The sequence below is a fragment of the Ranitomeya imitator genome, chromosome 6, assembly GCF_032444005.1.
Source record: "Ranitomeya imitator isolate aRanImi1 chromosome 6, aRanImi1.pri, whole genome shotgun sequence".
Taxonomy (NCBI): Eukaryota; Metazoa; Chordata; class Amphibia; order Anura; family Dendrobatidae; genus Ranitomeya; species Ranitomeya imitator.
In genome coordinates this window covers 405,054,326-405,079,877 of record NC_091287.1, presented here as the reverse complement: position 1 = coordinate 405,079,877, position 25,552 = coordinate 405,054,326, and the positions used below count along the sequence as shown (strand labels likewise).

General features: G+C 43.3%; 1 protein-coding gene across 1 annotated transcript in view; it reads left to right on the top strand.

The window, feature by feature from the left end:
- The first annotated feature begins 3,204 nt into the window (after window positions 1-3,204).
- KCTD1 (potassium channel tetramerization domain containing 1) overlaps window positions 3,205-25,552 on the top strand; it is a 159,696-nt gene continuing 137,348 nt past the window's right edge. The window contains exon 1 of the mRNA XM_069731237.1: window positions 3,205-3,342. Coding sequence (XP_069587338.1) covers window positions 3,334-3,342 — 9 coding nt within the window. The 5' untranslated portion in view covers window positions 3,205-3,333. The remainder of the gene's footprint in view (window positions 3,343-25,552) is intronic.

Sequence of the window (25,552 nt, the reverse complement as noted above, 5' to 3'; positions counted from 1 at the left end):
CATCTGAAAAAGACACTATTTGCACATATCCCTAAAAATGACGCTCACATACCTGCATACATGCACAGCAAGTCGCTTTTACACAGAAACAAATATGTTCGTTCTTTTTAGCGTTTTCTGAGTGCTTCTTCAGGCCGAATTTCCGACCAATGCATATACCCTTAGGGTGAAGGTTTTTGAAGACATTTTTCTGCACGGTGTCTAGAAGCTTTTCGCCTGGACGGTGTTATGTCTGGAGTGGATACCATGAGCGATACACCTGACGTCACTTCTTTCTTTTCTGCAGAAAGGTTTTCAAAACCTCGTTGGAAAATAACTCTTGACGCATTGACAACAAAGTGAAGTGAATAGGAGTTTGTAAATGGTTTTTAATGTGGATTTAGGATTAGATGTGTTTCAAAGTCTTCTTAAAAATCTGTGTGACCCTAGCCAACCCTGCTGTGACTGTGTATTAGATTTTACATGGTTGCAGCATTTCCCAGCAGAATAGTAACATAGTTATTAAGGTTGAAGGAAGACTTTAAGTCCATCTTGTTCATCCCACATCCTATCCTAACATGCCCTAACATGTTGATCCAAAAATACCCATGTGGCAAAGAGTAAGCTCCACATTGGGGAAAAAAATTCCTTCCCGACTCCACATACGGCAATCAGACTAGTTCCCTGGATCAACGCCCTATCAAGGAATCTAGTGTATATAACCTGTAACATTATACTTTTCCAGAAAGGTATCCAGTCCCCTCTTAAATTTAAGTAATGAATCACTCATTACAACATCATACGGCAGAGAGTTCCATAGTCTCACTGCTCTTACAGTAAAGAATCCGCGTCTGTTATTATGCTTAAACCTTCTTTCCTCCAAACGCAGAGGATGCCCCCTTGTCCCTGTCTCAGGTCTATGATTAAAAAGATCATCAGAAAGGTCTTTGTACTGTCCCCTCCTATATTTATACATTAAAATAAGATCACCCCTTAGCATTCGTTTTTCCAAACTAAATAGCCTCAAGTTTAATAACCTGGAGCGTATGCTTTCACCAGCCTGTTTTTAGTCATGGAAGATTGTTACAATGATTGGCCGGACACAGTGGCAGCCTCTATCATGTCCCTGCCATACTGCTGTCTCATGCAGTACAAGTGTAGGAAATGGCCTGCAGGTTATAGTGGTTGTCCGGGCTAAATCGACATGACTGCAGACTTGTGAACCCTCACATCGCGCACACTGCGATGATTCTCCAGTGCCTGAAGCAGGCCGTCATGTCACGGCAAGTATGTGAGACGCATACTCCTGGTCAGATTCCAACTAGATGGGAGCGGCCTCGCTCATTGCAAGAGTCTAGTTGGAATGTGGCCGGGAGTATGCATATCGCATACTTGCAATCACGACTGCCGTTCCTGGTGCCGAGAATCCTAACAGCATGTAATGTGCGCAGTGTGAAGACTCACAAGTCTGCAGTCATGTCGAGTGACTGCAGACCTGTAGTTTTAGACCGGACAACCCTTCTAAAAGGGAGTCTGTCAGCAGGTTTTTGCTATGCAATCTGAGAGCAGTATGAGGTAGGAGCATTATCACTGCCTGGACAAGCTCTCTTGTGCCAAGTGGTCCGACCACACCCCCTCCTCTAATAAGCAGCTGCCAATAGACAATGTACACAGAAATCAGTGGTGTGAGCGGGGCGGGGGCAGCTTTCTGAGCTCTGCTTCATGTTACATTTAAAAACTCTGTGTCACCACTGCTGCACCTAGCAATCAAAGTGATACATCCTTGGAATAAGGGTCTCTTTTCCTACATTATGCTGCACTGAGATGAGGGAGCAATAACCTGGTGACAGATGCTCTTTAAAGGGGTTGACCATTACTAGGACAACCCCTTCTTGAACTAAATGTTTGCTTCTGATAAAATAAACTATATTCACCTCCAGTGCTGATGCCATTCCCGTGGTGTCAGCACTCGATCTCTCCAGGGCTCTCGCGTGGTTCTTGTGACATGTGACCCCGGCGCCCAATCAGCGCTTGCATCGCTGTCCCCGCCTACGTACAGAATGAACATGAAGAGGAAGTCCAGGCTGCAGCTAATCCCTGGCTTCCACATGTTCAATCCGTACATAGGCGGGGACAGTGATGCCAGCGCTGACTGGGCGCCGGGGGTCACGTGTCACAACAACAGCACGAGAGCCCAGGGGAGAACGAGTGACGACACTTCAGTGTTGGATTCACAGCTACACAGCTTAGTACTGCTGTATATTGTATTCCACGATGCGGCTTCTTTCTCTGTGATGCAGAAAAAGACGAGCAGGAATCCAACTCTCTGTTTCTGTGTTCCGCGCTGGAACGGCGCAGTCACTGGAAGTGAGGATAGGTTTAGTTAACAAAGGAAGTTGTCCTAGTAGTGGGCTAGTGGTGGATGCCTCCTATTTCTAGAGAACTGGTCCTTATCTTAGACTATCAGGGAATGATACAATTTTTCATGAGCATCATTATTGGGTCATTGTTAAGGTAGGCATTGGTGTCGTACACTGTCATATGTTTGCACATCCGCACACATGTTTGATGTTTGGGAAATAATCGGTGTATAACGCACAGAACTTCTTCAATCGCTTTTGTAATTCTGCATGGTTGAACATTTGAAATGAGTTTGTGCATCGCCCCGAGGCAACGATTCAGACATGATTGGGGGAGAAAAAACGACATCAACCTCCTTTTTCCCATTGTGGAAGTTTGATGTGCGGACAGGGGGTGATCCTTATCAACAAGTTGTGTGACCTTAGCACGGTGACAATGTCAGGTCAAGTGCAAGGAAAAGAGGGAGACATCATCTAAAAACAAATAGCAAGAAACAATCCTCCTAATAATAATTATCATCATCTGCTGCTTTTCTCTCTTCTGGCAAGAAACACTCCATCCATTTGCAGAAATCGCCTGGGGAAACCTTACATCAAAACTAATCACAACGATTAAAATCAGCTTTTCTGTGCAAGGGGAGAGTAAGAAGCAAGTTGGAGGCTGGAGCTTCACTGCTTCCACAGACCCCGATGCACGGTGTCCCCTCCATGTGTGCTGAGGGGGGCTACTAGCACTGGGAGCCAGGCTCAGCTCATCTCCTGCACATTGATTTAGACTGGAGGTAGAGGCAGGAGCTAATTGTATCCTGATCCCTGCCTTCAGGGGTTTCCAAGCCCCGGAGCGACCATTCTCTGTGTTCGGCTCGGTCTACCTAGCCAAGCTATTGCATTTGTCTGTGGTGTGGCGAGCAGAGCAGATCGCTGGAAGAAATCGGGAGCAGGAGCCACAAAAAGGGGCACAACCCGGGCTCTCGGCGGCACACTGGCGCGCCCCATGTTCCAGGTAAGGCTGCTGTCCCAGCGCCTAGGACGCGCTATGGAGGGGATGGCTGGGGACTTTAGGGCGCAACTTGCTTTTACGCATGTGCCAGGTTCCTGGAGAATCTAGTCTCCCCTTCCTTTCATCATCACCACTTCCTAGATGCACTCACTAAGGCAGCGCCGGGCGCCAGTGCTAACGCTGGGCATGTGTTGGGTGCGCAGCCATAGAGGAGCGCACTGCCGGCGCTGACTACGGGGGTCGCCCTAGCTGGGTGCTAATGGGGTCCCTGGCAGCGCAGCCTGCGCTCCGTGCACGGTCCCGCGCTCTCATCACCGGGCAGATCGCTGCTTTCTTCGCCCTCTCACCTAAAGCTTGTGGTCTCTCTCTGTGTGAGAGACGCCATTGTGGCGCCGCAGATTTGCCCCGGGGGCATGGAAGGAGATTTCCTCTTCTGCAGGCGGGCTGATGGCCGCTGTGGCCGTGCAGCACTTGCCGGGCGATGCGATGGTGCGCAGCCGTCCTCCTGGAAGGGGTTAACCACACTCCTTATTACCTTTCACGCCAGAAGAGACAGGCGCCGAGGGTTTGTGATGAAAGACGGTGTAGTTACGGCCGGGGACGCTAGAGGGCGCTGGCTACTTGTCTGCTGGGAGATGGATCATAGCTTTACCCTGGCTGCCTGGCATCTGGGCGCAAGTTGTGGAAGCGCAGGGGTTAATGAAGGGGAAGAATAATATTAGCGAGTTGTACTGTAAATAATGAGTATTGTGGAAACATGGAGAATGTGACAGTGACAATACCTGATTACTGATGGAATCTGTCACTGGTGCGCATCCGCTTATTGTCTGCATTCCTCTGTTCCCAGTAACTGTCCATCATCATCAGTAGCTTGTATGTTCTGGTGATGTATTATGTGCACCCTCACCGTGGTGTATTATGTGCACCCTCACCGTGGTGTATTATGTGCACCCTCACCGTGGTGTATTATGTGCACCCTCACCGTGGTGTATTATGTGCACCCTCACCGTGGTGTATTATGTGCACCCTCACCGTGGTGTATTATGTGCACCCTCACCGTGGTGTATTATGTGCACCCTCACTGTGGTGTATTATGTGCACCCTCACCGTGGTGTATTATGTGCACCCTCACCGTGGTGTATTATGTGCACCCTCACTGTGGTGTATTATGTGCACCCTCACCGTGGTGTATTATGTGCACCCTCACTATGGTGTATTATGTGCACCCTCACTATGGTGTATTATGTGCACCCTCACTATGGTGTATTATGTGCACGCTTACCCTGGTGTATTATGTGCACCCTCACTATGGTGTATTATGTGCACGCTTACCCTGGTGTATTATGTGCACCCTCACCGTGGTGTATTATGTGCACCCTCACTATGGTGTATTATGTGCACCCTCACCGTGGTGTATTATGTGCACCCTCACTATGGTGTATTATGTGCACGCTTACCCTGGTGTATTATGTGCACCCTCACTATGGTGTATTATGTGCACCCTTACCCTGGTGTATTATGTGCACCCTCACTATGGTGTATTGTGTGCACGCTTACCCTGGTGTATTATGTGCACCCTCGCTATGGTGTATTATGTGCACCCTCGCTATGGTGTATTATGTGCACCCTCGCTATGGTGTATTATGTGCACCCTCGCTATGGTGTATTATGTGCACCCTCACCCTGGTGTATTATGTGCACCCTCACCATGGTGTATTATGTGTACGCTTACCCTGGTGTATTATGTGCACCCTCACTATGGTGTATTATGTGCACCCTTACCCTGGTGTATTATGTGCACCCTCACTATGGTGTATTATGTGCACGCTTACCCTGGTGTATTATGTGCACCCTCGCTATGGTGTATTATGTGCACCCTCGCTATGGTGTATTATGTGCACCCTCACCATGGTGTATTATGTGCACCCTCGCTATGGTGTATTATGTGCACCCTCGCTATGGTGTATTATGTGCACCCTCGCTATGGTGTATTATGTGCACCCTCACCCTGGTGTATTATGTGTACGCTTACCCTGGTGTATTATATGTACACCTATGTTATATTATGTGTAGGGTCACTAACAGACCAGAAATTCCAAGTCAAGTACCTAAAAAGTGGGTCACTTTTTTGCCCTGATTGAAAAAAAAAATTTAAGCTGAAGAAACTTAAACAATTATTTTGACTCCAATTTTCATAATTTTACAGTTTACAGTGAACGGTGCTGAAGTTTTATCAGAATTAGCGGCAAGAGACATGGATCAATTATAATCATAAAGATTGAAATGATAGTTTTCCAAAGGTGTCTGTAAATAATATTGTGTGTCTGTAATTTTTTGATAAGCTGTCCAGAAAAAATAAAAGTCAAGTTGGCACCCCTTCAGGCGGGTATTCATTTGCCATTGGAGACTTACCCTATCTACTCATCACTGTAAATTAAAGCTATAAAAGATGGGAACCCTGCTACAAATTAGAAACAAAAACAGGCAATAATGGCAGCTGCCAGGCTGAATGATGTTTTAAATACAATTTTTGTCTTGGGGGTATCAGTCAGATATTCATTTTTTTTGTTTGCTTTTTTCATATGGGAATAAACTGCCCATTTTCCATCAGTGGGCTTCTTATCCATTTTTTATCCACCTCTACCATCAGCATTGCTTCCGGTCCAGCTTCTCCTCCCCATTTAATAGTAAAAATCCAACATCACTTGGATGACACATGGACGGTGTTTTTCAAAGACCCGTAGTTTTCAATGGGAAATGTTGTTTTGTTTTTTGTTTTTTTTTTGGGGGGGACACAGAGAGCTGTACAACCACCTACTGTAGATTACAATAGGAAAGGGTTCTGCTTTGTGAAAAAAAAAAAACCGGATAGAAGACGTACTATAAAAAATGCACCTCTGGTTGAGGCCTCAACCCTGCTGTTGTCTTCGGTCAAAAACGACCGACCTTGAACTTCAATATTCTTTAAAATATTCAAGATGGCGGTTCTGAAACCCTTGGCCGACTGACCCATCCTCATTTAAGTCAATCAACCACAAGTTTCAGAACCGCATCTTGAACACCCCAAAAAATACCAAAGTTCAAAATCGGTCTCCCCAGACCGAAGACAACAACAGGGTTAAACGGTTTTGAAGAAAGTCTAATAAAGAAAATGGCCAAAAGGAGTCCTGAAATGTGCCATATTTATACGGGCATATAATAACCATTTGCTTGGTGCAGAATATGGGTGTGAACTGAGCTAAACCGAGAGGTGGCATCAGGAAGAGAAAACATGTATAATAAGATATGCCACATTTATCACCCAGGTCGCCTGAACCACTGTGATAAATTTGGCTCCGCTTCTGCCTGTCTCGTCTAGTTTAAGGCTGTCTAAATTTAGGACAGTATTAATAAATCTTCCCCACTGTCTATAAAAAGCATTTACCAACTCACGTTCGCTTTCTTGTTTTACTCTGTCAATTTCATTTGACTTCTTTGACACTGATTCAAATCAACTTTTTCTCGGTATCTTCACACACCCATGTTTTTAGTTGTGTTTTCTATTTCTCTGGCATTTTTTGGCTAAAAAAATATATACTGCTTTATTTTTTGCAACTCAACATCCATAGCTTTTTACACACTGTTAAGAAAACATGTGACAAAGTGTTTTGGGGTTTTTTTGGTGGCTTTTTTTTTCCCATTTGTTTTTTTTTGTGATGGTGTCTTTTTTTCAAAATCGCAACATGCCTAGTCTATTTTTTTTAGCTACTTAGTCAAAAAAATATCAATTTTTTAAAAACCTTTTGTAAAGAAAATAGGTTTGATATTGAGCACTGCTTTTTTTATGTGTTTGTTGCATTTTTCACATTACCGATCATGGCATTCTAAAATAAATGTGGCAGTCACCATATATACCCCACATGATGTGTAATGTGAAACAAAAAAAAGTGTGAAGACAGCCTAAGTGAGACTCTGTCACCAAGTATATGCTATCTAAATGAAGCATTAAGTAGTCCCAGAGACCTTAAGGCTATATTTTTACAATTAGTTTTTGGTGAGTTGTTTAGTGTCAAATTTCCATTGATTCAGCCCAATGTTATTCTTAGGGTAAAAATGCTCACTACACCACTAGATTAATACCTCAAGAAGTATGTTTTCCAAAAATGTGGTCACTTGTGGGGTTTTCTCTGTTTTAGCATGTCAAGGTCTCTTCAAATATGGCATGGCATCCTCAATCTGTTACAGTCTGTGCTCCTGAAATCAGTTGGCGCTTCTTTCCTTCCGACCCCCTGCTGTGCACCCATTCAGTAGTGCGCCCCTGATGTGCCTTAAAAGTGGAAACCCCCCACAAGTGACGACATTTTGGAAATGACCCATCAAGGAATTTATCTAGAATTGTGGTACTTTGAACTTCCAGGTGCTTCACAGAAGTTTATAACGTAGAACTGTGAACATGAAAAAATGAATTTTCCTCATAAAAATGTTGGTTTTCCTCAAAATGTTTAATTTTCACAAGGGTAACAGGAGGAAGATGGACCATAAAATTTGTTGTGCAATTTCTCTTCAGAACACTGGTACCCACATGTGGTCGAAAACTAATTTTGAGGCACAGTACAAAGCTCACAAGGGAAGAAGCGCCATATTGGAATTCAAATTTTTCTGGAATAATTTGAGTGTGCCATGTCAAAATGGCAGAGCCTATTGGCTGTCAGAACAGCAGGAACCAGCCATAAGTGACCCCATTTTACAAACTACACCTCTCAGTGAATTCATGTAGGGGTGCAATGAGCATGTTGATGCCACATGTGCCTTCCAGAAATGTATACCATTGGGCCATGAAGAAAGATTGATTACATTTTTAAGGCTAAAATTATGTTTTGGCTCCAAATTTTTTATGTAAAGTAGACATGTGGTAACTATTATTTGTGAACTATTTTGTGTGCTATAACTATCTTGTTTAAGGGCTTACAAATTAAAAAGTTTGAAAATTGCAAAATTTTCACCAAACTTGCAATATTTTCAAAAATAACCACAAAAAAAAAATCAATCTAGATTTACCACTTACATGAAGTACAATATGTCACGAAAAATGTTCTCAGAAACACTGAATACATTTAAGTGTTCCAGAGTTATTACCACATGAAGTGACACTGGTCAGAATTGAAAAAGCTAACCTGGTCAGGAAGGTGAAAACAGGCTTTTGCAAGAAAAGGTTAACTTAGTGACCAAGTCAATTTAGACCTTAATGACCAAGCCAAATTTTACAATTCTGACCAGTGTCTCTTTATGTGGTTACATCTCTGGAACGTTTCAACGTATCCCGTATACTGAGATTATTTTTTCATGACATACTGTACTTTATGATAAAAATCATGTAAATTCCCTGTAGCTAAAAATAACTTTTATTGTTAAAATAAAGGCAAACCATACCACCCGTAGTGACAAAACAAAAAAAAAACGTGTTCAACCCCCCAAAAATCTAATGGGTAATACTAGAAGTCCCTGGACAAGCACCTAGACTAACCCTACCTAGCTGTGGAGGTATCGTAGTAGAGGGTAAGACGTGCACTCTCGCTATAGGTGGTGCAGACTGAACATGGAGGTGATATTTCTTAAATTGGTGTTCACTTACAACAATAAAAAAACCACGTTTTTTTGGCAAAGAAATTTCAAGACTTTCTTGAGTGCGACTGTTATCCAAGACGATAGCTGTGGAGGTAGACACCCTAGGGGGGAGCGTTATGGCACCCCCGCTCCACGATGGCTGACCCTAGGGGCCCTGATAAACCCTGCAGCCACTAGTAAGATCCTCTACCCACAAACTGCAGGATCCCTGCCGCTAGACATAGGTAGTGCTGTCCTAAGGAAGAAACTAGATCCCAAAAGCATAAAAACAAATATGAACACAGAGGGCAATAGATGGTGTTTAGATAATTAATGTCTGTAGACAGTAATACAAAAGAAGTGGTTGGTATTAGATATATATAACCCACCACATCAAAGGTTTGATATATCCAGCTAGATTTGCATGCTACTTTAGTTTGTGCCTTGGACAGTTACAGTCCAGGGATCCCCCCTAAATTCACAAACTCACCTACATGCACGCACCCCAGCAAACCGGCTATTATCTATTGTGACACAAGATATCATGACATCAGGCCTCCGGATGAGCCTAAACAGGCGAAACGCGTTGAGGTGCTAACGCTAAAGGGCTAATGGTGTATGACATTCAGTCAAGTGCAGATGAGTATTAATGGTTTCCATTTTTTTACTACTGGCTATGATTTATTATGAACCCGGTTTGCTGGGGTGCGTGCATGTAGGTGAGCCACCTGATGGTTAATGTGTCTTTGTGAATTTAGGGGGGATCCCCGGACTGTAACTGTCCAAGGCACAAACTAAACTAGTATAGTATAGGTGTCTAGGTGTGCGAGGTTTCTGCAGGGGTGTGAATGGTGCTGGACATTGGAGACAGTTGAAGAGAACAGTGATGAGAAAGTGAGTAGATGATGGTCGGATAGAGTGAGAGGGGAGGTGGTGAAGTTAGATAGAGAGCAGAGACGGGTGAAGACCAGGTCTATTGTATGTAGACGTCTGTGTGGCTGAGGAGGACCACTGATCAAGTCCAAAACATGAAGTAAGGGACAGGAGTTTGGAGGCTGTTGACTGAAGGGTTTCAGTAGGGATGTTGAAGTCATCCATGATGATAGTGTGGATGTCAGTGGAAAGAAAGTAAAGAAGCCAGGTAGAGAATAGGTCAATAAAGGCAGTGGTCAGGCCTGGAGGTCGGTATATTACGGCCACTTGAAGGTTGGAGGGAGAGTAGATGCGGACAGAGTGGACTTCAAAAGAGGGGAGGATAAGGGAGGGAAGAAGTGGGATTGGGTGAAAGGTGCAGTTAGAAGAAAGGAGAAAACCCACTCCTCCACCGTGTCTGTTGCCGGGGCAAGGAATGTGGGTGAAATGGAGGCCGCCGTAACACAGCGCAGCAGGGGAGGCAGTGTCAGAGGGTGTCAGCCATGTTTCTGTGAGGCTGAGGAAGGCAAGATTCCGAGAGAGAAAGAGGTCATGAATCACATGAAGCTTATTGCAGATGGAGCGGGCATTCCAGGGGGGTGGGCGTCAGGGGCACGGGTTTTATGTTGGAGAGATTGCAGTAGTTTGTATTAGATAGGAAGCGGTAGGAAGGGGAATTAATGGGAAGTATTAGCTGTGGGGTTCCAGGATTGGGAGACATGTCACCAGCAGTGAGGAGAAGCAGAGAGAGGGAGAGCAGGTGGGAGAAAGAGAGTGGCCGCCTGTTTTATGTTTTATTAGGAGAGATCTGAGGTTGAGGAGTAGGTCGGCAGAGGAGATCAGGTGGGTAAGTAAGAAGGAAGGGGAGATGATTATTTGTTCAGAAGGTGCTGGGGTTTGGGGATAGCGAAGGAGAGTGAGGATTAGTGAATCAAACACTGTAAGGGCATATGTAAACATGGTGAAGGAGTAAGATGGGTTAAAAGAAAAGCTAAGTCCAAGTAATAAGAAGTGCTTACTCTGCAGACAAACCCAAAAGAGACAGTGTGGGGTCCTGACTCCTGCCGTGACTAACTGCCTTTGAAATAAACGCAGCCTCTGTATACATAGATGCAGATGTACTTTGCTGCAGGGGGACGTGTGCCAGACCCCACACGCATGCACACCTTAGAATGCTTCTAAATTTATAGGACTGAGTAGAGGATCAGGTGAAAGGGATTGTGGGAGCCGGTTTGCGATAAATTAGCAGTTAGCTAGCACACCAGGGGTGGATAGATGATCAAAGACACTGGGCCTGTGTGATCGGGTTAATCCTTTTTACATGGATTACAGCATGGGACAGAACGACGGACAGGTATGTATATTGTTTTTTTATTTTACTTTTATTACAGGAGATAGAGGGCTTCAGTGGAATTAGGTGTTGCAGTAAGTATGGTTTAATTGAGATTAATAAAGAAGTCTGTGTCATTTTTTCAATTAAAGGATTTTGGCTGTGTCTTTATTTAACATAAAACTATAGGATTAGTTCTGGCGAGGTGTCTTATAGACTCCTCTCCATTACTAAGCTGTGGGCTTGATGTCACCTGACAATGCAAAGGTGATGTCAACCCCACAAATATTAACCCCACTTGCCACCACTACAGGGCACATGGGAAGAGCCAGGCAAAGCGCCAGAAAGGGCGCATCTAATAGATGCGCCTTTTCTGGGCAGCTGCGGGCTGCTGTTTTTAGGCTGGGGGGACTATATCAATGGCCCCTTACCAGCCTGAGGATATCGGCCTCCATCTGTGAGCTTTAGCAAGGCTGGTTGTCAAAAATTGGGTGGACCCCATGCCGCTTTTTTAAATAATTTATTCACGTCCAATAGATTGTATGGGTGAAATTTCTCTTGCGGAGACACGCATCTCCGCAAGAGAAATCGACATGTTATGGTCTGGAGAGACGTGCCGCATGTCCATCTCCACGGGTGAGACGCAGGCGTCTCTGGACGCATAGTGGGCATGGGAGTTCTTGAAATCCCATCCACTATGCTGCAACAGCTGGAAGCTGTGGGTTGAACGCTGCACAAGTACTCAGCATCCAACCCGCAGTGTTTACGGATTACACATACGGAAGGATTGGGTCTGCTAGAGAAGGAGCATCTGTAATACTGTGCTCTGGCTCAATGTCCAATATGCAGTCACAGTTGCATTCCTGGACACTCAGGTTCTTATTTTATTGATCACAATTCCATAGAACTTTTTTATCTGAAGAATATGTTCATCCCTTTGGGTTTTATAAAATGTACTGATTAGTGATGAGCGAGTGTACTCGTTGCTCGGGTTTTCCGGAGCACGCTCGGGTGATCTCCGAGTAGTTGTTAGTGTTCGGAGATTAAGTTTTCATCGCCTCAGCTGAATGATTTACAGCTACTACCCAGCCTGAGTACATGTAGGGGTTGCCTGGTTGCTAGGGAATCCTCACATGTACTCAGGCTGGCTAGTAGCTGTAAATCATTCAGCTGCTGCGATGAAAACTTAGTCTCTGAACACTAACAAATACTCGGAGATCACCAGAGCGTGCTTCGGAAAACCCGAGCAACGAGTATACTCGCTCATCACTAGTACTGATATTTTAAGTGCTTGTTTTCATCCAGATAAGATAATAATCTTTTGCCTAAAACTCTTTTCCTGGTTTCCTAATTCGGTGTATATATAGTACATAGTGCAAGATACTACCGTAAGTGTAACCTAGTGAGGGGAGAAAAAATTCTCTTTAAACTCTGTGCACATTGAGTCTTTTTACTGGGTTTTTGGAGCAGAAAATGCAAATTGTTGAGACTTTTTTTTGGGAGGGAGGGAGGATTTTGAGAATTTCTGCTCCAAAATACTCTAAAAAAAACTCTGTGTGCACATAACCTTTGAGAGTCCTCTTCAAGGTTTTTATGAAAGCAATGCATCATTCATTTACATATGGCCGGGTTCAGATGGCAAGTATTACTGACTTAACTGGCTCTGTGTGCAGCTACTTATGCTCGTCTGCATTGTGGACGGGAGGCTGAGCTGCCGTCCATTGCATACAATAATCTGGTCTGTAAAAAGAACCACAGTAGTGGATGCTGCAATTTTTTTGCTTTTTTTTTTTTCATTTTCAATTTTAATTTTTTTTTCAATTTTCATGGAAAATTGTCCGTGTGCTTTATCTTTTAGAATTTACTCTGATCTGAACGAGCCAAAAAGGTGAACTGCTGTACAAGACACAGATAATTACAGAACTGATAAGGTTGAAGAAAGACAGAGGTCCATTAAGCCCAAACTACATTTCTGTAACATTCTTTCTAAAAAATAGAAAAAAGTCCTGTCAGCTGTTTAATGTTCACTGGCTCTCTGTTGACTGAAAAGAAGGGGATCCGCCCGCCGTTACTTCCAAATCCCTTAGGCCGGCGTCACACTCAGCGTATAAAAATACGGTCCATAATTTACGGCCGTAATACGCAGAAAAGTCCCCAAAATAGTTGTCCGTAGCTCCTCCGTAGGCAGGGTGTGTCAGCGTATTTTGCGCATGGCATCCTCCGTATGTAATCCGTATGGCATCCGTACTGCGAGATTTTCTCGCAGGCTTGCAAAACCGACATACGGATATACAAGGGATCCATGTGCTCAAAAAATAATAAAAACATATGTACTGTCTATATATATATATATATATATATATATATATATATATATATATATATATATATATATAATCATTGAGACAGTAAATCATCACATATCCCCTTTTTTTTTTGCATATTCCACACTACTAATGTTAGTAGTGTGTATGTGCAAAATTTGGGCGCTCTAGCTATGGGAAGAGAGTGGCCAAGTGCCAGAATGGGCACATCTTCCAGATGTGCCTTTTCTGGGGTGGCTGGGGGCAGATGTTTTTAGCCAGGGGGGGGGCCAATAACCATGGACCCTCTACAGGCTATTAATATCTGCCCTCACTCACTGGCTTTACTACTCTGGCGGAGAAAATTGCGCGGGAGCCCACGCCAATTTTTCTGCCATTTAACCCTTTAATTTAATAGCTAGAGCGCCCAAATTTTGCACATACACACTACTAACATTAGTAGTGTGGAATATGCAAAAAATGGGGCTATGAGATGGTTTACTGTATGTAAACCATGTCTCATATCATGTCGGGTTTAGGAAAGAGATAGCAAAAGCCGGCAATTAAATTACTGGCTTTAAAGCTATCTAGCGCTGGATGAAATATTAATATATATATACATATATGTGTCTCAATGACATATATATACCTATTCTATGTGTAGACATTTATTCTACCTATTCTATTGTAAGCTGTCAGTGTGATTTTACTGTACACCGTGCTGAATTGCCGGCTTTTCTCTCTAACACCGCTGCGTATTTCTCGCAAGTCACACTGCTGGTCCGTGTGTAATCCGTATTTTTCTGGCCCCCATAGACTTTCATTGGCGGATTTTTTTGCGCAATACGGTGACAAACGCTGCATGCTGCGATTTTCTACGGCTGTAGAAGACCGTATAATACGGATCAGTAAAATACGGCTGATAGGAGCTGGGGCATAGAGAAGCATTGTACCGTATGCAATCCGTATTTTCAGCACCTCTTTTACGTCCGTAAAACTCGCTAGTGTGAGGCCGGCCTTAGTTGTACATATTGACAAGGGTTGTCCATTTGAGCTTTTGACTTTTTAGAGAGGAAAAAGAACTTTTATTATACTCACCTGCGAGGCGGTCTGGTCCAGGGGGTGTCGACTATCTTGGTCAGGTGCCTCCCATCTTCTTATGATCACCACCCTCCTTCTTGCTTTGTGTGGATGACGTGTCCCTGCCTCATCCTCAGTCTCCCTGCCATTGTACTTCTCAGCCCTGTTCAGGACAGGGCAAAGTACTGAAATGCACAGGCGCTGCGCCTCTTTGACCTTTCCTGGTGCCTGCGCACTGCAGTACTTTGCTCTGCCCTCAACAAGGTTGAGAAGTACACCAGCACAAGAACACGATGCCGGTGAGACTGTGTAGAAGACGTAAGGACGTGTCATCTGCACAAAGCAAGACGGCGATTGTAAGAAGATGGGAGGCGCCGGACCAAAAACTTCAACACCCCTCGGGCCGGACCGCCCCGCAGGTCGGTATAGTAAAAGGTCTTTTTATTCTCTTACAGGTCAGTTTGGAGGCAGATATACAGCATTATAGAATGCTGTATATCAGGCCGGAGAGGTGGTGGCTGTATCTCATACCTGCCAAACCTGGTGACAGGTTCCCTTTAAGCTGGTATGTTATTCCCTTTCCAAAGGGGCCCAAACAATGTTGATAGAGCATTCACGCCACCACTTTATTCATTGTGTGGGGGTCTATGAGATGTGGCTATTCTCAGAATAAGTGGGTGCCCCAGTGGTGAATCCCCAGTGATGAGAACGCTATCACTTATTCTGCAGATAGGTGATAACGTATTCATTTGGCAAAACATTTAATGATATTTTTTTTGCCACCATATAAAAAATAGCTAAAATTAAAAAGAAACTGTCAGCTAAATGGTTAAGTGTAAATTTTGCTGAAGAGTACAATATTCTTGGAAATGCTTTCTTACATATTTATATGCTGTCTAGAACAGTATTTTTTTTAAATACTGTAGGGATGTAATAACTATTTTTTCTTGTTCTTTTCTGCTATTTTCGACTGTGAATTTAGTTAAATTTTTCATTAGTATAATTTTTGTTTGTTAAAAATATTTTCCTACTGCTCGTCACTTGAAAGATTAAAGTATTTAATTGACTGCTTTTATGTTAACATACATGATTTTAATTTTTGTAATCACTATGGAATAGTTTTCTTGAAATGAAAGCAGCCTATTTTTTTCTTCAAATCTACTGCAGTAACTTTGGTGTATTAATTATGCCCGGGGCACAAGACAGAATGTTCTCATACTCTAGAGGGCCCTGTAACATCTGAAACGAAAAAATAAAATCTTTTGTTTAGCTTAGTGTTGTAGCATAAATGTTTTTTGAAATAGGAGTCGTTTTCTTGTTTTTTTTTGTCTAGAGAATGGTTGTTTTCTGGCTTAGTTTTGTTGATATTTAGACATATCTAGACGCTGTTGAATGCAAAGTCTTTAATGTACCATTACGTTGCAGCTGTTTTTTTACTCAACAGTCTATGGTCAGAAAGTGACCTAATTTTTGGATAGAGTTTTCTACAGCACAGTGGCTCAGTGGTTTGCACCTTCGCTTTGCTACAAGGAGTTTGTATGTTCTCCCGGTGATTGCGTGGGTTTCCTCCAGGTAAAAAAAACTCTGTTTCCTCCCACGCTCCAAAGACATGATGATCGGAAATTTAGATTGTGTCCCCAATGGGGAGATGATAGTGATGTCTGGAGAATATTATGGCCCTATTTAAGTTTAATAAAAAAAAAACAACAATTGTAGTTTTAGACTGCACTTTCCTTTTAGTTTTTATTTTATTGCATCATAAATGCATCAAAGAGGCTTCTAATAATCATAATCATGTGATGTTTTTAAATTCTCTTAAAAAAAAATGAACTTTTTTATAACTGGATGGTGCCAAAAAATAAGTATACTGCTATGCGGCCGCTCGCTCCGCTCCGGAGTGCAGGCGGCAGGGTCGGACGTATTTCTCGCATGTGTGATCCCGGCCTTAGAGTTAAAAAGTTAGCTCAACCTCTGCTCCTTTCTTTGTGGTTAAACCCTGCATTGAATCAGATGCTGATGACGACATCCGCCGATGGTTCTAGAACAGCAAGCCCCTACCTTTCTTTGCTGGCGGGCCAATTTGAAATGGGAGATTGTGTTCAGCAACACTTGATATTAAAAGGGAAGAGTCAGTCACTTGACGTTACCCTCATGGTATGTTTTTCACACTTTTGTCAAACTTTAGCAATAATATGACATCCCTAATGTCTCTAAAGCTAAGTAGTATTTACAACTGTCCGCACCTTGATAGCTTCATGTAAGATCTCTTAGAGTCACATTTGGCTCAAGAACCACTAGTGCTCTAAAACTGTGGGTCATCATTGCATCCCACATACTTCCATATTTCAGGTTGGTTAAATTTCTATTACGGTACTTCTTTTAATATAGCAGCAATAGAATTGTTGTGTCAGAGATTTCCGGTTACCAAAATCCTTCCCAAGCTTCAACAGGGTTTGAGTGCATCACCGAGTTCTGCAGCCAATTCAGTGGAGAAATTATCAGGGTGCCAAGTTCACCATATGACTGCTACGTACAGTGGGGGAAATAAGTATTTGATCCCTTTCCGATTTTGTAAGTTTGCCCACTGACAAAGACATGAACCGTCTAAAATTTTAAGGGTAGGTTAACTTAAACATTGAGAGAAATCATAGTAAAAATAAAATCCAGAAAATCATTGTCTAAATTATATAAATTTATTTGCATTTTGCAGTGAGAAATGAGTATTTGATCCCTCTGGCAAACAAGACTTAATACTTGGTGGCAAAACCCTTGTTGGCAAGCACAGCAGTTGTAGTTGATGATGAGGTTTGCGCACATGTCAGAAGGAATTTTGGTCCACTCCTCTTTGTAAATCATCTCTAAATCATTAAGATTTTGAGGCTGTCGCTTGGCAACTCGGAGCTTCAACTCCATAAGTTTTCTATGGGATTAAGGTCTGGAGACTGGCTATGCCACTCCATGACCTTAATGTGCTTCTTTTTGAGCCACTCCTTTGATGCCTTGGCTGTATGTTTGGGTCATTGTCTTGCTGGAAGACCCAGCCATGACCAATTTTTAATGTCCTGGTGGAGGGAAGGAGGTTGTCACTCAGGAGTTTACGGTACATGTCTCCATCCATTCTCACATTGATGCGGTGAGGTAGTCCTGTGGCCTTAGCCGGGAAATACCCCAAAACATAATATTTCCTCCTCCATGCTTGACAGTGGGGATGGTGTTCTTTGGGTCATAAGCAGCATTTCTCCTCCTCCAAACACGGCGAGTAGAGTTAATGCCAAAGAGCTCAATTTTTGCCTTATATGATCACAGCACCTTCTCCCAATCACTCACAGAATCATCCAGGTGTTCATTGGCAAACTTCAGAGGGGCCTGCACATGTGCCTTCTTGAGCAGGGGGACCTAGCGGTCACTGCTGGATTTTAAACCTTTATGGCGTGATGTGTTACAAATGGTTTCTTGGTGACTGTGGTCCCAGCTGCCTTGAGATCATTAACAAGTTCTCCCCTTTGTTGTTTTAGGCTGATCTCTCACCTTGCTCATGATCAAGGATACCCCACAAGGTGAGATTTTGCATGGTGCCCCAGAGCGATGTCGATTCACAGTCATTTTGTATTTCTTCCATTTTCTTACTATTGCACTAACAGTTGACTCCTTCTCACCAGAGTCTTACTTATGGTTTTGTAGCCAGTTCCAGCTTTGTGCAGGTCTATGATCTTGTCCCTGACATCCTTACACAGTTCTTTGGTCTTGCCCATGTTGTAGAGGTTAGAGTCTGACTGATTAATGGAGTCTGTGGACAGGAGTTATTTATAAAGGTGATTATGTAAGACAGCTGTCTTTAATGCAGGTAACGAGTTGATTAGGAGCATCTAACTGGTCTGTAGGAGCCAGAACTCTTAAATGGATAATGTATGTAAAGCGCTGCGGAATATTTTGGCGCTATATAAATAAAAAGATTATTATTATCATTATTATTATTAATAATGGTTGGTGGGGATCAAATACTTATTTCTCATTGCAAAATGCAAATACATTTATATAATTTACACAATGTGATTATTTGGATTTTATTTTTTATATTCAGTCTCTCAATGTTAAAATTAACCTACCAAAAAAAAAAAAAAGAAAAAGAAAAAATTAACCTACCCTTAAAATTATAGACTGTCCATGTCTTTGTCAGTGGGCAAACTTACAAAATCAGCAAGGGTTCAAATACTTATTTCCCTCACTGTATTATCTCATGAATTTGACATATCAAAAATAGAGATGAGTCGATCAACTGGGGCAGGATTGAGTTTGAGTTTTAGTTTTATTTTCTGAAATTTTTACTTCAATCAAACTCTGAGATTCGATTCACGGACCAAAAAAACATTTGACCAGCACTATTTCCCACACTACTGAAGCATTAAGGAGAAGTTTAATGTCTTTTTGCATAGCTGCGCAGGCCTCCCCATAATGCACTGCAGATATAACTTTAAGCGGAATATTAAACCTTGTACAGTGGTGGTCAGTACCTGGGCCATCACAGATCAGCGGTTCCCAGTAGGGCACAGTTTGTACGACAGAGTTGCTTTCCATCTCCACAGTCACAGAATAAGTCTCTCTCTTCTTGGGTGTAAGCTCTTATAGTCAGCGGAGTCCTCTTTCTTTCGTACCGTATAAGCTCTTATGGTCAGCAGGGTCTTCTTCCTTGTAGAGTGTAAGCCCTTATAATCAGCATGGTCCTCTCTCAAGTAGAGTGTAAGCTCTTATGGTCAGCAGGGTCTTCTCTCTCGTATAGTGTAAGCCCTTTTGGTCAGCAAAGTCCTCTCTCTGGTAGAGTGTAAGCTCTTATGGTCAACAGTTTCCTCTCTCTCATAGAGTTTAAGCCCTTTTGGTCAGCAGAGTCCTCTCTCGTAGAGTGTAAGCCCTTTTGGTCAGCAGAGTCTTCTCTCTCGTAGAGTGTAAGCTCTTATGGTCAGCAGGGTCCTCTCTCACACTCTCTTCTGCAGAGCATAAGCTCTTCTAATTAACAGGGTCCTCTCTCATGTAGAGTATAAGCTGTTATGGTCAGTGAGGTGCTCTCTCTCTTCTGTAGAGTATACACTCCTATGATTAGCGGGGTCCTCTCAATCCCTCTTCTGTAGAGTATAAAATCTTTTGGTAAGTGGGGTACCGTCTCATTTTCTCTACCCTCTCCCACGTATGTATTTTATGAGCAGTTCCAAGCTTTTCAGTATTGAAATTTGCGCAAGTTTATTCACCATAAATCAAATTTTAGGGGAAAATTTGGCAAAGACGGTGAATTTGAATTTCAAAAGATCCACTCAGAAGTTGTAGTAAATTTGATTTCCCCTCAGTAAAGGCCCCTTCACATTAAGCGACGCTGCAGCGATACCGACAACGATTCGGATCGCTGCAGCGTCGCTGTTTGGTCGCTGGAGAGCTGTCACACAGACCGCTCTCCAGCGACCAACGATGCCGGTAACCAGGGTAAACATCGGGTAACTAAGCGCAGGGCCGCGCTTAGTAACCCGATGTTTACCCTGGATACCATGCTAAAAGTAAAAAAAAACAAACAGTACATACTTACCTACAGCCGTCTGTCCTCCAGCGCTGCGCTCTGCTTCTCTGCTCTCCTCCTGTACTGTCTGTGAGCCGGAAAGCAGAGCGGTGACGTCACCGCTCTGCTTTCCGGCTCACAGCCAGTACAGGAGGAGAGTAGAGCACAGCGCTGGAGGACAGACGGCTGTAGGTAAGTATGTACTGTTTGTTTGTTTTTTACTTTTAGCATGGTAACCAGGGTAAACATCGGGATACTAAGCGCGGCCCTGCGCTTAGTTACCCGATGTTTACCCTGGTTACCAGTGAAGACATCGCTGGATCGGTGTCACACACGCCGATCCAGCGATGTCTCCAGGGAGTCCAGCGACGAAATAAAGTTCTGGACTTTGTTCAGCGACCAACGATCTCCCAGCAGGGGCCTGATCGTTGGTCGCTGTCACACAGAACGATTTCATTAACGATATCGTTGCTACGTCACAAATAGCAACGATATCATTAACAATATCGTTATGTGTGAAGGTACCTTAAGGCATGTGAGTTGCTGATTGTGCAGATCCATAGTGTTTTATGTAAAGTGCGGTATTTAAAACATGAAGTCAAAATGCTAGATGCAAATGTCCTGAACATCTCAAAATCTCTGCCTACTGTTCTGGTGGCTTCATAAGTTACAATTATGCCCTAGCCAACTTCATTTTTTTCTGGCTCTTTTCTTTTAGCATACTAATTCTATCTTCACTTGATTTATTATTTATTTTTGGACTGCAAAAACAATTCCCAAACAGATACTGAAAGCCTAGGGAACAAGGAGAGCTTGTTTATATCTAACAGTTGGGAAAAGTTCTATTTTTCTCTGAGGCCTTCTTTATCTCGTCTCTGGATACAGTTGTGTTTCTGCTGCTTCAGGCGAAATAAGGAGAAAGAGGTCTTGCATTATCCGCATCTTCTTCCTTGCCTCTCAGGAAGAGGGTGAGAACAGTTATGCCTGAAAACTAAAGACAATCTTGGAGGACACAGGCTGTGCGCCTCTGCACATAACTAGGACTGTGGCTATCACAACTGTTTCTCTCCAGCTTTACTGATATAAGAAGACTTAAAGCTGCTAAAGGAAACCAGCTGTGTAGTCAAAACCCCCTTAGGGTTCAAGCAATGTTTTTTTTATTATTTTATTTGGTGTGTTGACTTAATGTATCAGGACAAATGAATCCAAAAAAGTGTCTAAAATATGATAATTCAATATAAGCACCACAGTATTATTATGACCACGCGACCTATGTAGGAATAACTACAACTTCCTGAACTCACGATGGACCGGACTAGCACAAAAATAGAGGAATTTCATATTGGTCACTTTTTTTTTTTTAGTAAAGTTGTGACTAGATAGCATCTTAGAAGTGAATACAGCTTACTATGTTAAAGGTGTGAGGAGTGGACTGGATTCTTAAAGATAGAAAAATCAAGCGACCACGTTATTAATGGTCTATTGTAAAGAAAGGGCGCCATTGTAAATTCATGGAAAACCTCTTAACGGGGTTGAACCACTATAAGGAATACATTTAACTAATCCGAAAAAGTGAAAATAAATAGTTTTGTAATTTACAGTTATTAAAAATGATGCTCCTTTGAAAAAATAACAAGCTTTCATCTTCAAAAGTATGCCGCCTGATGTTATTTTATTCTGTCCTCCCAGTGGCCGATCTGCTGGCCGAGCATGCGCTGTTCCTGTCATCATAAGAGTTGCCCCACCTCCCAGCAGGCACAACTTATGTGAGACGCTCCTGCGTTGCCACATACCGCTCTGACAGCGTGCGCAGGATGCAGATTGCTGGGAAGCACGGAAACATGTGCTTTACAATAGGTGAACACATATTTAAGCTGACGTTAATGCGGCTGAAACCCTTCCCACCCACTGTTCAAAATCCCGCCCACTTGCTGGCAACCAATTAAATTGATGAGTGGGTGGGGTTTTGTTCAGGTGGGCGGAGTTACCTCTGCCGATCACCCAATTTTTTGGCGCAGTGAGAGCCTGTCAGACAATTTAGTGGCTCTCACTGGGGTAGCGGCTCTCATCGTTCACAGCAGGGAGCCGGCTCTTTGTGCTGGATCGTTTGTAAATGACCTATCATTGTGATTCACTATAAATACTTTCTGTCTTGTGTTATTTGACTTTGTACTTTTTTTTTTCTTGACTTGATAAAGGCCTTGTGTGGCCGAAACATTGCTAACTTTCCTGTGTGTTATTTTTATGGAAGGAAGATACCGGTTGGCTTGGATTCTTGAAGTATGTGATTTGCATACATGCGGTTATGTGCTCAGTAGATGGGCACAACCTCATCCAATACAAGTGTATTGAGTGAGGCCAGAAACTGTCTAGTCGGAATGTGGCCAGAAGTATGCAAATCACATACTTGCTGTCACATGACCGCCCACTCCCGGAGAATCCTCACAGTGTGCAGGACATATCTAAGGCTGGAGTCACACATGCGAGAAACACGTCCGTGCCTTGCATGTGAAAAGCAAGCTCTGGCGCCAGCACTTGGGAGCAGAGCGTGCGGCTCCATGTGTTGCTATGCGGCCACATTCTCCGCTCCGAAGTGCAGGCGCCAGAGCTTGGTTTTCACATGCGAGACACAGACGTGTTTCTCGCATGTGTGACTCCAGCCTAAGGCTGACAATTTTACTGTTTGATTGAGTTACCTCTTTATTACATATCAGGTGGAGGACACAGGAAGACAGAAAAGAGAGCGACAGTCATTTCACGTAAGGATGAAGCGCTTGGCAGCGTGAAACAGCCGTTGCTCTTTTCCCATCTGTCTGTATCCTCCAACTGGTATGTAATAAAGGAATAGCTTTTTAGCCACGGGGTGAGTGCCACAGTTTTTTCTCTGTTCCTATTTTGAATATTGCATGTCTCCTGCTGAGCCCCACATGCGGCTATATTATAACTGACTTGGGATTTTAAAAAATTAAATGTATCTACGTCAGTCTGATTGCAATTATTAGTAGTGCTGACGTGACATATCCTCTTTTTATTTGTTTTCTCTGGATATGTTCTCACAAGTGATATCATTATACAGTGGCATGTAAAGTTTGGGCACCTCGGGTCAAAATTACTGTTATTGTGAACAGTTAAGCAAGTTGAAGATGAAATGATCACTAAAAGGCCGAAAGTTAATGATTCCTTTGTATTTTAGGAAAAATATATACCGTATATATACTGTATATATATTTTCATCTTTTACATTTTAAAAAATACCAAAAGGAATATGAGCCGATGTAAAAGTTTGGGCACCCTCATAGGCAGATTATAATGAGGGCAACCTGGACTACCGGTCGAGGCTCCGGGGGCCCCGGATTGCCCTCATTATATTACTGGCGGCGCACATATCCCGGCAGGGACCTTTCCTGGAGCTGAGCTGCCGATGATGCAGAAAGGCAGCGCAGCTCCAGGGGAGCTCCCGTCGTCTCTGCTGTCAGCATGTGTACGCTGGGCAGTAAAAGTGGAGCCTTGCGGACCAGTGCGGAGCGTTAGGGGCCCGGGAGCAAGGTAAGTATGTCTGTGATTTTTTTTTGTTTGTTTTGTTTTTATTAACTTGTGTACGGGATGTGAGGACACGTACTGTATATACGAGGCTATATGTGGGCTCATACTGTATATAGGAGGCTATGTGCAGACTCATAATGTATATAGGAGGCTATATGGGGCTCACACTGTATACAGGAGGCTATTTGCAGGCTCATACTGTTTACAGGAGGCTATATGGGGGCTCACACTGCATATAGGTTGCTATATGGGGGCTCATACTGTATGCAGGAAATGTGTATGGACTCTTATTATATGAAGGGGCCTGTGTGTGGATTCTTCCTGTATGTACGAGGCTGTGTGAATGCTCATCTTGTATGTAGGGGGCTATGTGGGGGCTATTGCCTGGTCCTGTGAGCTGTTATCCTCATTTCAGTACTCTTGTCCTGATTGAAGGAATTCCCCGAATGACCAAAAGAGAGGAGAAATGCATCTGAAGAAGTTGCCATTAAGCTAAGTACACAAGTGTTCAGGCCATATAGTGTCTATATATAGGAGAGTCCATGTCCATAGAAATGTGACTATGAGATATATGGATGTTTTGTGGTTTTAATTGCACTGTCACTTGACTGGTCATTTATGATCGGAAGGGTTATTCTTTGTTTGACAAGGACATCATATGTTTCTTCTTGGACTTTGTTAGGGTTTTTTTTCTGGTAAGATTGTTGAAAAATATTGATGATATACCCATCAGCCCACTTGTATCTATATTGTATATTTAAATATGTTCATTACATATTATCTGATCATCTATAGAGGATGCCTGGTCAGTTAAAGTAGTGGTAGAGCTACATAGAAGCAGTCGACAAGAAGAGGGGGGGGGGGGGGGCATACCATTTCAACTTAGGGTGCCTACCTCCACTGTCAGGAAGGGAATTATGAAAGGCAAAACTAGTCCCTATCTCCCCTCATTTCTGCTCTTTTTTTAAATCACTGTCTTTCTGTACAAATGTATGTGCATGTATTTATGTATTGTGTTTTTACACTAGCTAAATAAAGAGATAATTTGTTAAGGTTATTTTTGTTATGGCTTACATGTATAAGGACCCCATAGGTTGATTGCTTTGGTTGTTGATTGAGGAGGCTATGTGGGTGCTCATATTGTATGTAGTGGGCTATGTGGTGGGCAGATTTTCAATGATGTTCAGATCAGGGGACTGTGACGACCATTGTAAAACCTTCAGCTTGTGCCTTCTTAGTGTTATGGACTGGGTAGTGGTACCACTGTGCCGTGATCCGAGGAAAGCCTGGAGGAACGAGACTAGGTGCCTCACCAAGTCTGATTTCGGATGCACAGCGGCTGACGTTACCGCAATCTGAGGAGAAACGAGGGAGATAGAACCAAGTGCTACATCAGGACTGACCTAGAGTAGATGGCAACTGGCCCTCAAGTGACAGGAGGCAGGAATGGCCAGGGACAGCAGATTTGGAAAGCATGGGCGGACACAGCTGAAAGACAGGCAGGCTGGCGCAACTGATAGATTGGCAGGCTGGTACGACTGATAGACTGGCAGGCGGGCACAGCTGATAAACAGGCTGGTGGGCACAGCTGAAGCTGATAGACAGGTTGGTGGGCATGGCTGATAGGCAGGCTGGTACGGCTGATAGACAGGCTAGCGGTCACCACTGATAGACAGGCTAGCGGGCATGTCTGAAAAACAGGCTGGTATACAGTAATACAAGCACTGGGACCTGAGAACTAACAAGAGTGTTATGAACAAACTTACAACATTGCACAGGAAGCTCCCACTTGGTGGAGGTGCCTTAAATAATAAGTGTTCCCCAGCCATTGGCTGGGGACACTTTAGGATGGCGCACGCTGTCCCTTTAAGAAGACGGGATCACACGACCTAAGCACAGTGCCCAGGAGGATAAACATGAGGC